The 14,989-nt window shown below is 53.0% G+C and overlaps 1 protein-coding gene across 1 annotated transcript in view; it reads right to left on the minus strand.

The window, feature by feature from the left end:
• The window catches only part of Sdk2 (sidekick cell adhesion molecule 2), a 277,422-nt gene that overhangs the window by 74,688 nt on the left and 187,745 nt on the right, over positions 1-14,989 (minus strand). The window contains exons 7-14 of the mRNA XM_012514498.2: positions 13,980-14,170; positions 13,799-13,882; positions 12,062-12,256; positions 11,308-11,424; positions 10,300-10,467; positions 9,140-9,242; positions 1,022-1,198; positions 463-599 (exon numbers count right to left, since the gene is read on the minus strand). Coding sequence (XP_012369952.2) covers positions 463-599; positions 1,022-1,198; positions 9,140-9,242; positions 10,300-10,467; positions 11,308-11,424; positions 12,062-12,256; positions 13,799-13,882; positions 13,980-14,170 — 1,172 coding nt within the window. The remainder of the gene's footprint in view (positions 1-462; positions 600-1,021; positions 1,199-9,139; positions 9,243-10,299; positions 10,468-11,307; positions 11,425-12,061; positions 12,257-13,798; positions 13,883-13,979; positions 14,171-14,989) is intronic.

Genomic DNA, 14,989 nt, shown 5'->3' on the forward strand with positions numbered 1-14,989 from the left:
GGAGGAAGCAGGGGCTCATGGGAACTAAGATGGGGCTGCAGAGCACAGGAGGAAGCAGGGGCTCATGGGAACTAAGATGGGTCTCAAGAGCACAGAAGGAAGCAGAGGCTCATGGGAACTAAGATGGGGCTGGAGAGCACAGAAGGAAGCAGAGGCTCATGGGAACTGAGGTGCCTTCATCTTTTTCCTCAAATTGATGTGCTCAGGGAAAACTGCATGGAAAACACCATTTATATTATACCTGCTTGGACCTTGGAGAAATAAAACTAATAATAACCACTGTCTTTGAGGCCACTGCTCTGCCAGGCCCTGCTGTAAGCACCTCCTGCACACTCTTCTGGGGCTGTCACCGTGACCTGAGAGCAGAGGCCATTGTTCCGGATACAGATGAGCAAGCCCAGGCTGCTCAGAGGCCCTGAACCCAGAGGTTGGGCTGGGGAACCGAGGGACCCGGGACCTTACTGTTCTCTGACATCTCCAGGATGTAGCGGATCAGGGGGCTGTTCCCGTCGAAGGGCTTAGCCCACGTCAAGTTGATGGCCCGTCTCTCCACCGTGCTAAGCATGGCCACTGGGTGCTCAGGAGCGTGGGGCAGTTGCCTGGAGGACAGACATACGGGAGGAGCTGCCTGAGGGGTTTAGGGTCATGGGTCAGGCCCCCAACATTCAGGTAGGGTAGGCCCTGTGTGGGGATTAGAGCAGTGTTCCCCAATCTTTCTAGCACCAGAGCCCAGTTTTGTGGGAGACAATTTTTTTCGTGGGCCAGGCTGGGCTCTGCATGGGGTTTGATGGTTTCAGGGTTAGATTCTGGTAAGAACACTTAGATCCCTTGCCGCATGGATCCGCACTATAGGATCTGGCTGCCCCTGATCTGCTAGGACATGGAGCTCAGGCAGCGACGCAAGCAGTGCAGGGCAGGTGGAAATACAAAGCGCCACCCTGTCCTAGGAGACCTGACGTGAAAGCGTAGCGCACAGGGCCTCGTGCTGTGAACGAGGGAGAGGGGTGGCCGTGGCCCTTACCTGACCCGCAGGTGGGCACTGCGGGAGTCGTTGCCCCCTGCCGAGAGCACCCGGCAGGTGTACGTGCCGATGTCCCCCGACCAGGTCTGTGTGATGTGCAGGGAGCCATTTTTATCCAGGCGGATGCGCGGGTTGCCCTCCACGGGCAGGGTGGCTCCGTCCTTCTCCCACACGTACCTAGGAGCAGGAAGTGCCCGTCAGCAGGCAGAGGGAGAGAGGGAGAGGGAACCTGAAGCTCCTCCTGGAAAGACAGCACCAAAGATGGGCAGGGGCGGCAAATAGCTCAGTGGATTAAAGCGCTGGCAAGCAGGCAAGCAGGCCCAGGGGCTGGGGGTTCAATCCCCGAGCCTGCCCCGCTCCTGGGGTGTGCTGAGATGGCAATTGAGACTGGGCGTGGTGGTGTGCACCTGCAATCCCAGCTCAATCCCTGCAATCCCAGGGAGATTGTGAATAGGCAGATCACTACGAGTCTGATCTAGTAGTGAGACCCTTGAATACCCTGTAGACCCTTCCCTAAAACACACACACACACACACACACACACACACACACGATGGGCAGGGGGCAACCCCAGGCCTTGGTGGCTCTGACTGGGCAGGAAACTGGCTCCGCGAGGGCCTAGGCGTCATCACTCCTGCCGCAGGGCGCTGTGCACAGGAGCGGCCACACATTAAGTCATTATTGGTCATTTACACCTGCAGTTCAGGCCCGGGTCAAAGCGTTGTTGCTTTTGGCCAGATGCCACTGCAGAGCAGCCAACGCAGAAGAGCCAGCAAAAGGAGTGTTCCCGAAGAGGTGGAAAAGATTACGGCTGCAAAAGAATTAAAGTTTCCACACAGACTACATTTCGGAATTAGTTTTATGAGGAAAATCATTAGATCGATGCATCACTCTGACAAATTGACTTTAGTGTCCAAAAAATCACTTTAGCTTCGGTCAGTCGGTGCAAAGGGGGACTTGAGAAATTACACACAGGCCCATGCCTGACAACAAGAAATATCTGCCCTGGAATTGTTCTGGAGGAAATGCAGCCGTTATCCTTATCATGCACGTGCCTGAGGGCTGGCCCTGACGGGGAGGTGCCCTGCGCGCTGTCCCCCCAGAGTCTGGCCTGGGTATCGGCTCAGGGCGACTGAGGAATGGGGTGTGCCTGAGACCCCCAGTCACCTGGAGGATGAGGGGGTGAGGTGTGAGCCCCAGGACTCTCTGGGGGTCAGAGAACGTGAGAGTGTTAGCAAGAGTGAATGGAATATTGTTGAGCTGAGTTTTTTATTTTATTTTTGGAACCGGGGATTGAACTCAGGCCCTTGAGCTTGCCAGGGAAGTGCTTATTCTATTGAGCCATCTCCCTGGCACCTGTTGAGCTTAGTTTAATAGGAACAATTGAGTGAAAGTCAGGAAACCCAGATTAAAAAAGGAAAAAAAAAAAAGGAAAAGAACCAAGAAAATATAGGCGTTCTCCAGCGCTGGAGAGCCAAGGTTAACGTGCGTGAATCTTGTCCTGCAGGTGTTTCTCCTGCCCCACGGACAGCCAGTGGACGGCAGCGCTGAGGCCTTGCAAGGTCAGACGCCCACTTCAAGGCTGCCCGGGCCTCGGAGCAGCTTTGTGATCTTGGGTAAGTTGGGGTAACTTTGCGGTTCTCAGCTTCTCATCTGTAACTTAGGGGGGGGCTCCATACTGCCCACTTCATGAGGCTGCTGTGAATTTGTGGAGCTAGCACAAAACACTGGGTGGGTCGCGCTTGGCTAATACTTCCAAGGTCAACGGAAGCTAGCGATCAACCTTTTTTGCTGACACAGCACATGTACATTGATGCTTTCTAGTGATTGACTCTTTTATTGATTGATTGATGGACCAATCCATCCTTCCTTCCATCCATGTTTTCCTTCATTAGCCCACCCACCCAATGATTCACCTAGCATCCATCCATCCTTACATTCTGTCTTTAAAGCTGTCTTTTCTACTTAACAAAAGACCACATACTCTTTTCTAAAATAAAAAAAACGGGACTGGGGAGATGGCTTAGTGGAATAAGTGCTTTCCTGGCAAGTGCAAGGGCCTGAATTCAATCCCAGGTTCCACAAGAAAAAAATAAAAATAATTTTTTTTTGAGCCAGTGTCTCAGTGTGTAATTCAGGCTGACCTTGAACTTTTTATGGAACTCTGGCTTTCTGGAACTCACAGCAATCCTTCTGCTTCAGCCTCCCAAGTGTTGGGATTACAGGCATGTGTCACCATGCCTAGCTTCATGCCGTTTTCTAAATACGACATTTCTGCACCATTTTTTAAAAAATCAGATGCAGGACGTCTTAATGTGACTGTCCATCATTTAACTAAGCTTCTTTTTTTCCTCCTGATATGACAGCTAATGCTAAGCTGAACATGCTTATGGCAAAATATTTCCACACATTCCACCTCACTCCCCAAAGGACAAATTATTAGCAGTAAAATTGCTGAGTTAATTTTTAAGGCTTTTACAGTGCACTTTCACAAATCCACAATAATAATCACCTTCCATTCATCTCTCTACCTAGAAAAGAATCACCCAACATTGCCAATGTTGAGGACGGGCAAAATTTTCTTTAAAAGCAAACCTAGTGGCAGAGAGTAATTCCTGCTTAAATATCCCAACTGTCTTTTTAAACAAAACCATATTCTTTGCTCGAGAAAGCATATGAAGCCTGTGAAAGATGTGCCAAAGCCACCAACTCGTAATTACCAGATCTAATTAGAAATACAGGGGCTATCAGAACAAGTTAGCCCCAGGAGGACATAGCTAGCCAAATCCACAATGTGGGCGATTCCATGCTGGGGTCAGCAACCCGGCCCACTGCTTGTTTGTATAAATAAAGTTTTATTGGGACACAGGCATGACCAACATATTGCCCATGGCTGCTTTGCCCTACAGAGTTGAGTAATTATGCCAAACAATTGTATGTTCTTTAATTTTTTAAAAAAATAATTATTTGGTGCAGGGTTTTACTACACATCTTGGACTTGTATGATCCTCCTATCTCAGCCTCCCCAGCACTGGGATTAGAGGCATGCATCACCACGCTCTCTGGGCTGGCACAGCATGTGGTACTTGGGATCGAACCTGGGTCCTGGTACTTGAAAGGCAGGCGCTTAGACCACTGAGCTATCTCTCCAGCCCCCAATCTGTAGTTCTTATAAGCCTAAAATAGTTACTCTCTAGTCTTTTACAGAAATGTTTCAAAGAATGGCCAATGTCTTTATAGAACCTGGTTTTTCTAACAAACCAATTTCATACATACAAAACAAAAAGAAAAGCAAAAAATAAAGATGAAAATGCAATAAAGGAGCCCTCTCAACAAATGGTGCTGGAAATGAACATCTATGTGCAAACAAATAAACAAACAAATAAAAAACTCTGTGAGGGTTATAGACCTCACACTTTTCATTTAACTTCATTAAAAATGAGTGCAGCATGGTGTGCTCTCGCAGCACTCTGGGAGGCTGAGGCAGGAGGATCACAAGTTGGAGTCCAGCCTGGACAACTTGAGGACTTAATAAAACTTCATCTTAAACCAAAGAATGAAAAAAGGGCCGGAGATGTGGCTCAGTGTGAAGGCTCTGAGTTCAATCTCTAGTGCCACCACCAAAAAAAAAAAAAAAAAAAAAAAGGTCCCAGCCCTAAATGTACACAGCAGGACTCTAGAACTCTTAGAAGGTAATGCAGAGGAAGTCTAGAAGACCTGGTGCCTGGCACTGATGTTTTAGACACCAAAGGCAAGATCCACAGAGAAAGAAATGAAAGCAGGGGGCCGGGGAGATGGTGCAGTAGAACAAACACTTCCCTGACAAACGCAAGGGCCTGAGTTCAATCCCCGGTTCTGCAAAAAAGAAAGAAAGAAAGAAAGAAAGAAAGAAAGAAAGAAAGAAAGAAAGAAAGAAAGAAAGAAGAAATGAAAGCTGGGCCTCTTTAAAATTAAAAATGTCTGATTCTGAATAGATAGGATCAAGGAGATTAAAAAAGAAGCTGCAGACTGGGGGAAGTTATTTAGATGACAAACATCTGATACAGGAGTGCTATCCAAAATATACAGAGAACTCTTGCAAATTCAACCAAAGGAAAAGAAAGTTCTTGACAGACCCCTACTCCCTAACCTAGGGCAACAGAAGGAAAACATGCATATGAAAAGATGCTCTTGGGGCTGGCGAGATGGCTCAGTGGTCTAAAGCACCTACTTAGAACAAGCTCAGCAAAGCCCAGGGACCGCGGTTCAATCCCCCAGCACCACATGCCAGCCAGCCCCGCCCCCTGGTGGGCTGAGCTGGCCACACACACACACACACATAAATAAAATTTAAAAAAAGAAAAGAAAAGATGCTCTTTGTCACTGGGCCTCTGGGAAATGTGAATGACAGACAGTTCCGCTATCCCGAATGGCCACCATCCAGAACAACAACAGCACTGCTGACACAGCAGCCAGGGTCTCTCTCCCTATCTGCTGGGGGAAGTGTGAGACAGAGCCAGACCTTTGGAAGACAGAGGTGGCAATGTCTTATAAAACAGAATATTTTCTTAACAGCATCTTTCTTAAACAAAACTGCAAACAAGAAAAACTACCCTAAATCTATCAGACTTCTGATAAAAATGCTCTAAAATAACCTGCAGCTGGGGCTGGAGAGATAGCTCAGAGGCATAAACACCTGCCTGGCAAGCACAAGGACCTGAGTTCAATTCCCAGCCCCTGAAACCCCGAGCATGCAACCCTGGGTGCTAGCACTTGGTAATCGGAGGTAGGATGAGCTCTGCAAGTTCAAGACCAGCCTGGGGGGCTACAGAGTGAGCACAAGGCCAGCCCAAGCTGCATAGTGAGATGCTGTCTCAAAACAAAACCAAAAAAAAATCTCTGCAATTCTATAACTGGCTGTTTAACAATTTTGATGAGTGCTTTTTCCAGGGCGCTCTCAGGTTGGTCTTCAGCACATCAAAAATGTGTAAAAATATTTAGCTGTGAGGACATTCACAGTCAGATGTCCTCTTATTAGCAAAATTTAGAACAAAACAGTATCCAGCAATAGGCAACTAGTAGTATAAATCATATTCCAGCCACACAGTGGAGCTCAGAATGACTGTGTAACTTCAGGGAAAAATCAGATTAATACACGATGGAGGGGCTGGGGAGATGGCTCGGTAGAATAAGCACTTCCCGGGCAAGTGCAAGGGCCTGAGTTCCAACAAACAAACAAACAAACAAACGATGTATTTTTAGCTTTTATAAAGTGGCATCCAGAATCTGGGCGTGGTGACGCACATCTGTAATCCCAGTGCTGGGGAGGCTGAAAATAGGAGGATCACCACAAGTTTGAGCTAGATAGTGAAACCCTGCACAAATAAACACCCAAACCAAACCAAACCAAACCAAAAAACAAAAACAAAAACAAAAAACCTAAAAAAAGTGGCACCCAAATAGTATTACTGTTTCTGTCAATAAAATTAAGGGGAACAGATACTTTAACTTTTCTTCTTTTCCCTAATTTCTTTTCTTACTTGCATTTTCTATTTTTTTTTTACTAAGATGGAAAAGATTTGTTAAATAATAAAATGCTAAAGGCTGGTGAGATGGCTCAGTAGACTAAGGGCCTGCTTAGGCAAGCACAGGGACTGGGGTTTGATCCCCATCACCACATGCCAAGCTGGCTCCACCCGCTGGGCACACTGAGCCGGTCTCTGAGACCTGGCGCATGCCTGTAATCCCAGTGCTGGGGAGGCTGAAAACAGGAGGATCACTACAACTGTGAGCCGCGCAGTGAGACCCCGTATCAAGTACATAAAAAGAAAAGTTAAATTATTTGCTCTTAATGGTTATAAGTGGACTCTCAGGTTCTAGATCTGGTCCAGACAGCAAAGAGAAGCATTTTCCTTTAGGATGATGTTGGAGGCTTGGCCCGCTGACCGTTTGTGCTGCTCTCTGCCTCACCCCTTGGGCCCGGCATGATGCTCAGGACATGTAGTCAGAACTGGATGGTGCCCACCTGCGAATGGGGTCATTTATTTATCTAGAGTTGCTCTGCTGCCCAGGCTGGCCTCAAGCTGTTGGGCTCAAAGATCCTCCTGCCTCAGCCTCCCGAGTAGCCGGGACTACAGGCACGGCATGTGCCACTGTGGCAGTTCCTAAGAAAAAAGAGGGTTCTATTATGACTTTAAGAATGCTGAGCTCTGGGCACCTCTCCTCCAATTTAGCCCAAGAAGATGGAGGGCAGCAGAGGTTCCCACGGTCTAGGGGAGCCAGGCTGGAAGGGGAGGCACAGGCTGGCCTTAGGCATTCACTCTGCCAGTGTAGGGCTGTGAGGGACCAACTCTGCTCTCTCCTCCCATCTTGAAAAGATTGTCCTGGATGGTTCATTTCATGCTAGGGCGATGACCCTTCCCCATAAACTGGAACAGGCCCTTCCCACTTGCTCGCTGTGGGGCCCTGGGAGTGTCTGCTGAAATCCCGCAAGACCCCTCAAGTCCCTACGTTCATCAAAAATTATCTAGGGAAGCCAGGTGTGGCAGCGCACGCGTGTAATCCCAGCACTCTGTAGGCTGAGACAGGAGGATGTGCAGGAATTCAAGGCCAGCTTTGGCTATCAAGTGAAATCAAAGCTAGCTTGAACTACATAGTAAGCCCCTTTCTCAAAAAAAAAAAAAAAAAAAAAAAAAAATCTAGAGAAAGACTAAAATGTGTGTTTTTGAAGCAGAAGTAGATGACGTTTTATAAATAAAACACCAATTTAAAGTGTCGCTGAATTAATAGAGCCCTTTGTGATTATAGAGTTTTTCAATTAATGGATGCTAAAAGTATGGCTACTACATCACATCTGGGACTGAAACTCCCAGAAGTGCTCGATGTGGGTTTTCTCTGAGGACTTTTTCACAGTTAGTATATTAATGTTTAAAACAAAAATCTAATAAACCCAGAAATGAGGACAATCTGGTTAATCTGCCAACAAGATTCCATCTCTGTGTGCACAGTTTCGGGGCTCACGTTTGTCTCAGGGCTGATGCCTGAGGACTGCCCTAAAAGGTCAAAGGTGAACCTTCTCTTTTTAGATAGAGACACAGCTAGGCTGGCCTTGTAATCACTATATAGCCCAGGCTGGCCTCGAGCTCACAGCTATCCTCCTACTTCAGCCTCCCCAGGGCTGGGTTCACAGGCGCGCACCACCAGGCCTAGTCTGAAAGTTGAATGTTTCATGAGCTATTTTTCAGCCTGGCCAAGCGCTGGGCTCCTAGGGCACCGAGGGCCCAGGGTCTCAGCTTGTAGGGTGAGACTGTGCTGCTTCGAACGACCACCAGGTGGCGCTACAGGACGCAGTTGCCATGTGTAGTCTGGGGGAGGCCATTCCTCCAGGAGGCCTAGCCTGGGCCCTGCAGCTTCCGAGCCCGAGGCTTGACAGTGACATTGCTCATTGGATACAGCTGCCACGCACAGGCGGTCCCCACTTCCAAGGAAGCCATGTCTCAGCGTTTGTGAGCTCCTGGAAGAGACTGGGAGTGTTTCTCCCCTGCTCTGAGTTCCTGAGGCTTCATGGAGGTTGGCCTGCGGGTCCTGGGCCCAAGCTTGGGGGTGATCTGGGCCTTCACATCTTTCCTGCTCCTTCGTCCGCAGAAGCCTCACCCAGCTTCTCCAGGGCTTCTGGAGTGTGACCTGCAGGCCGAGTCCCCTGCCACAGTAGGGGTGACCCCAGGTTGGGCACCCCCGTCACACGCCTGTCTGCAAGGGTCACCTCAGGGGTCACCCCTGCCATATTCTGGAGCTGCTTCGATGTACTCCTACCTGCGGTGCTGTGGAGACACCAAGGGGCCTGGGCTAATTTGTCCAAATGAAACTTGCAAGAGGGCCTCAAAGAGGGTTGTGGGCCGGGGAGATGCTGGCAGCGCTGGCCTGGACCCCAGAAAGAGGTCCCAGAGTCCCACTGCTTGCTGGCTTCTTTCTTGTCCTGGCTTCCCTGTTTCTTCTCCCCTTTCTGTTTTCCTTACAGCCCCGCACAGGGCTCTCTCCATGGGCCCCACAGGCCATGCCTACCTCCCAGCCACCCCCACTATCCCCAGGGCCTGCCCTCCTCGCTTGCCTGCAGCCCCGGTCACAGCGCGGGGAGTTTACCTAATGGTCACCCGCGGGTCGTGCATCACTCCACACACCATGGAGGCCTGGGTGCCCTTGATGACGCTCTGGTCCTGGGGAGGCCTGGTGATACGGGTCCGGGCTGAAAGGAAAGATGGAGATGACGGTCGGGGGAGGGCAGGGGCTCCAGAATCCGGGGTGACAAGGGTGGGCGAGCACTGGCTCCGTGAGGCTCAGGCTCTGAGGCTGCGCGGAGGCAGATCTGGTGCACACGGACCTGGGAGATTTAACAAAGAGGGATGTCGCTGGGTGTGTGGTTCGTGCCTGTGCGGCTGTGGCAGCTCAGCCTGGGCCACTTAGCGACTTGCTGAGAGCCTGTCTCAGTACAAAATAATGAAAAGGGGCTGGGGGATCGCTCAGCGTGAGGGCTCTGGGTTCAATCCGCATGCTGCAAACAAAAACAGTGCGCTTCTACGACAATGTAATTCATGGAACCTATATGTATGGGGGAGGGGCTCCCTTATCAATCCATGTAAAGGGTGGAGAAGCAGCAATGTGCCCAGCGTGTTGGCGACCAGCCGGGGTCACAATGGACTCTGCGATGTCCAGCGTGGTGCTTTGCCAGGCCCCGGGCTCAGCCAGCCAGGCAGCCCCCAGTGTGCGCATGCGCTGGGGTGTGGGCAGGCGGGGCCGGCGCGCCCCTGTCTGGGGCCACTGTCTGGGGCCACGCCTGGCCAATGGCCTGTCTGGGGACTGAACTCTCACCACAACACAGCCGGGCCCATCAGCTCATAGCGGTCCCTGGCTGCTTCCTGGGCACTACAGAAGTTAGCTGAGTAGTTGTGACAGACACTGTCTGGCCCACAGATCCTAAAATATTTACTACCTGGCCCTTTATGGAAAACATCGTCCTGATTTCTGCAGCGAAGTATCTGAAAACAGCTCTCGTCCGCCGCCTCAAAGCCGTCTCCACTCCGCCAAGCACAGCACGATCTCTGCCCCCGAGGCCTTGTTGGTCCCCGGCTTCTAGATTAATTTGTCACCGTCTCTCCAATAAGGAGGCCCTGGCCAGACACTGGTGCAGTGTGGCGAGGCTGGGACAGTGTTTCCGTGGCTGACCCGTGCTGGGGGCAGCTGCGAGCAAGGCTGTCTGGTGCAGACACAGAGAGGCCCCCACCACCCCTGCCACCGCCACTTACCCCACACGACCAGGTCGGCCGAGGCCTCGTCGACACCCCGAGAGTTGGTGGCCAAACAGGTGTAGGTGCCGGCGTCGGAGATGTGGGTGGGGCTGACCAGAAGGCTGCCCGACTCCAGGAGGGTGAAGCGGGGCAGTTGCACAGAGCCGCTGGCCAGAATACGCTCCCCTAAAGGCGACAAGGGGGCTGCTGTGGTGTCTCCTGCGCTCCCCAAGTGCTGGGATGGGGGCTAGGGAGAGGCACCGAGTCACAGGCACCTATAGCCCTGGGCTCCAGGCGCTGCTCCGCCCACCACACTGCCTGCCCCTCATGGGACCAGGCCATAGGTTCTCCCTATGGCGGCAGGTAGTAGCCCAGCACAGCCTCAGAGGCAGCTGGCATCTGGGCTGGGCTGGGAAGGGGAGGTGCAGGTTGACAAGGTGGTGAGGACAGATGGGCAGATGGGCAGCCTGCTGCAGGACGCATCTGCAGAGTCACTTTCAGGGGACTGGTGGAGAGTGGTGGGGGGAAGAGTAAGAGTGAGGTGGGTGGATGAAGCACTGTGTCCCCTGCTGACGCCTATCAGGGGGCAGAGACAGCTGGGTGCCCAGCTTGCGGGTGGTGGTGGTGGTGTCCTGGCCTGGGGGTGGGGCACGAGGGACAGAGACAGACACCCAGAGATGGAAGAGAATACCTGGGCTGTGTAGCAGGGGCTGAGGGACAGCTTCCCTGGGCTGGGTCTCTTTTGAAGACCCACTTGTCAGGAGGTGGAGGGGCTCCCCGTGGGCCTGCAAGCTAAGGTGTCACCTGCACCTGTGTCATGGGTGGGACTGTTTTCCAGGTCTCGGCACATGCCTGCCTGCACCTTGGCCATGATACCTGCTGGGTGCCACGCTCTGCTGGGTGTTGGGTACAGATCTCTTGGTGTGCAGTGCCCAGCCTTTGTAACCATCTCTGGGAAGGCAACCTGGCCGGCTCCAGAACCCAGACTGCCACTGGCCATAGCCGCCGAAGGCCTGTCCTGCCTACCTTTCTGCCAAGTGATAGCTGGCCGGGGTGCCCCCGACGTCTCACAGGCCAGGACCACCGACATGCCATCGATCACAGTGCTGTCCAGGGGCCCCCTGGTGATGTTGGGGGCTATACCTGCAGATAGAGGCAGGTGGGTCTATTAGCTGTGCTCCAGGAAGGGTCCCTTGCCACCCTACCCATCCTGGTGCTGTTGGGCTCCCTGGCAGGTGCCCAGATGAGGCCCTAGTGTTGGGAAGGAGCACCCCACCCTACAGAAGGAGCAGGCGATGCCAGCCCCACCCTTGCCTGGACCCTTGTCCTCCTTTAAGGGGAAGCGGAGGACCCAGAGGGCAGCTCCCTCCCTCTGTGGTGAGGTGGGAGGACGCATCCTTCATCAGCTCGAAAGTGAGGCTCCAGCTTCTTAGAAGTCAGCGGAACCCTGGAGCACTGCTGGTTCTCCCTGGAGGCCTGAGCAGGTTTTGTCTCCAGGACTGGGGTCACTTGGGCCCCTCATGGACCCATGATCAGTAGGAACCTGGTTTGAAGACCCCTCCCCTGAAGGAGCTGCTGCACTGGCCCTTGTCTTCAGGGCCGCTGGGAGGACTCTGGGGGCATCAGTGCTTGGGGAGCATGCAGGCTGCACATGCTGCGCCCTGGCGCCTCTGAGAAGCTATTGCTGTGTAATGGCACATGCTGTCCTCACAGGGCCCCCCAGCTAGGGGAGCGCTGTGCCCCTGGGGCACTCAGGGGTGCGACAGAGGGGGCCACTTACTGGTGACAGCCAAGTAGGTGGAGGTCTGCACCTCGCCAGCCGCGTTGCGAGCAAAGCACTGGAACATGCCGGTGTCGTCGGGCAGCAGCCCACTGATCTGCAGGCCGCCGTCCCCCCGCTGCCGGAAGCGGGCCAACTTCTCCACTTCCACCACAGCTGCGTCCTTGTACCAGGTGATGGAGGGCGGCGGCACACCTGTGGGGGACCTGGCCAGTTCAGCCCACCTCACGCCCCTCCCCAGCTGCCTCAGAGAGATATTCCGGAGTGCAGCCAGGGCGGGAGTCTGAAAATATGTGTCTGGACTCTAGAGCCTTCTCAGCACTGTCCCTTTTGGTTTGATGAGAGGAGGAAAGATGTGAGAGGAACAGTTCTCAAATGATGGAGGATATGGTAGGAATGTCAGGACAATGAAAAGATCCCAGGATCCATTGACCTTACAAACTCTGGGGTGGGCAAACTATTTTTTTCTTTTTCTTTTTTTTTTTTTTTAAATTTTCAGTATGTCACACAGGTCCTGGAGGCCCTGGGAGCCCCCAGGTGGGGTAGGGGGTGGTCGGGCAACAGCTTGCAGAGACGCCCAGGTTTCCTCCTTCCGAGGGAGGCCCTTGGGAGCCCCTTCCTCCCTGGTCTACAAGCTCTTCTCTGAGGTCTCTTCTGGTCCCTTCTCTCCTTCCCTTCATCCCCTGGGGTCTCTGCTGAGATGTGGCTTCCCCAGAGGAGCACCCCGAGCTCTGCCCCCCGAAGACTGCACCCCTGCACCTGTGTCAGCACTACCATACTCCATCCAGCGCACGGGTGCACATTTTTCAACATCTTGGAGACTAGGATGTGTCTCAGAATCGACAGCTTGTCATGATTTAATTGGCAGCCTTTTTTCTTTCTTAGTGGTACATAAAATAATGGGGCCTCTTACAACCCATGGCATCTTAGATGAGATGAAATAAGGAATCTTTATTTGCTTATCGGTTTGCCCATCTCCTTGGCAAGAATATAAGCTCCTAAACAGCAGAGGTTGGGCTGTCTTGTTCACTCTTCGGCTCCGACAACATGGACACATGGTTACCTCATGAAAGGTACCTGTCACCTGAAGTGTGGAGGCTTAGAGGGGCCTTGTTATTCCTGCCCCTCCGCTGTGGTGCTCCAACCTGCCCAGCTATATCTGCCCCTGCCCTCCCTGCCCTCCCTGCCCTCGGATCCTGAACCCAGGGCCTCTGCACTGAGCTACATCTCCAGTCCTCTTTATGCTTTATTTTGAAGCAGGATCTTGCTAAATTGCTGGGGCTGGCCTTGAACTTGCCATCCTCCCATCCCAGCCCTCACCCCCAGCTCTCCTCTGGCACAGCAGAACAGGAAGCAGGAGGGGAGGATAAATTTCTCCAGCGACTGTGACGAGGGTTCAAGCAGGAATATTGGGGAGGAGAGGAAGCGGCACCCTAGCAAACAGATGGGGCACCTGAGACCCATCTTGGGCGAGACATATTCACATCTGAGCATCCCGTCATCGAGGCATGGCTGGCAGCTCTCAGATTAAAGGGCAATTTGGGCCTGTCACCTGTGCTGAAATTACAGTAATTTAGGTTCAAGTTACAGTAATGAGGGTTGGTTTCCAGCCTGAGATTGTACAGTTTGGCCTGTTTGTTTCCAGGGCTCTGATGTTGGAGGGGGAGGAGTGCTTTAGAGGTGCAGGATGGGGAGAAGGGGCTGGGTCCCTGTCGCTATCACCACGGTGTTCATTACCTTTGGCACGGCAGGGGATGTCCACCACCTTCTCCATCTCGGCTGTGATGTGTCGCTCTGGCTCCTTGACAAACTGAGGGGGCTCTGCAGGAGGAAGGACAGGGCTGGGATCAGGTGGTGGTCCTTTCCACCCAGCCATGCTGCCCCAGCCCTCTGGGGAGCCCCGGTGGCCCCTGCTCACCTAGCACGGACAGGCGGGCACCCCGGACCACAGGGGCCACGCTGCTGCTCCGAAGCACAGCCTCGCACTCGTAGTAGCCGGCGTCACTGACAGTGGGGTTGGGTATGGTGAGGCGGCGGTTGTAGTCGCTGAGGCCGCTGGATACCTGCACCCCATCTTTCTTCCAGATGATGTGCAGCTTGATCAGGGGCCTGCGGGCATGTGGAGACAGGGGTCATCCCAGGAGCATGCCAGGAGCTGACTGCTAGGCTTTGCCTTTCTGCAGACACCCTTAGTGAGCTTGAGGGCATGGTCTTCTGTTTTGGGTCTCAGTCTCCTCATCTGTAAAATGGGGTTCATAGTGCTATTCCTGGGTGGTTGTGAAGATGAGTGGGTTAGTGCAAGAAATGCCCTGGAGTAGGGGCTGAGGAGGAAGAGTGGAGAGCCCTGATGGGGGCTCCAGCAAACCAAGGCGCCTGCCCCAGTGTCTTCCTGCCCTTCACATCCCGGAGATTTGGTCCATGGGTCCCCAAGGACAGGTTGTGAAGCTGCTGGGGGGAGGATGGATTCAGAAGGTCCCCTGAAGAAGGGCATCCATCTGTGGTCCTGTTTGGCTAGAAAAAGCCCGGCAGTTTCCACTACAGGGCTTCTCAGGGCCTTTCCCATGGGTCCATCCACGTCTTCCAAGCTCGCGAGAAACCTGGCTGACGTGAGGCATGCTCTCAGAAACAGGGGTGACTGGCGGAACCAGGGATTGAATTTAGGCCCTTGCACTTAGGCTGTTCTTTCCGGAGCAGTTAGGAAGGATCCAGTCCCGCTGGGGTCAGCCTCTCCCCTCGAGCCTAAAGGTGAGGTTTGTGCGCAGGCCACACCTCCTTCTCAGAGGCGGGCGCTGAGGCCAGGAGGGCAGTGAGCTTAGGCCCAGGGGCAGCCCTGGAGATTCACTGCTAGGGCTGGCTGGGGGACCTTGGGCCAGTGGCTTGCCTTTTCTGGGCTGCAGGGTCTTGCCACCCATGCTGTGCACCGTGGAC

The sequence above is a fragment of the Octodon degus genome, unplaced genomic scaffold, assembly GCF_000260255.1.
Source record: "Octodon degus isolate 3935 unplaced genomic scaffold, OctDeg1.0 scaffold00033, whole genome shotgun sequence".
Lineage (NCBI taxonomy): Eukaryota > Metazoa > Chordata > Mammalia > Rodentia > Octodontidae > Octodon > Octodon degus.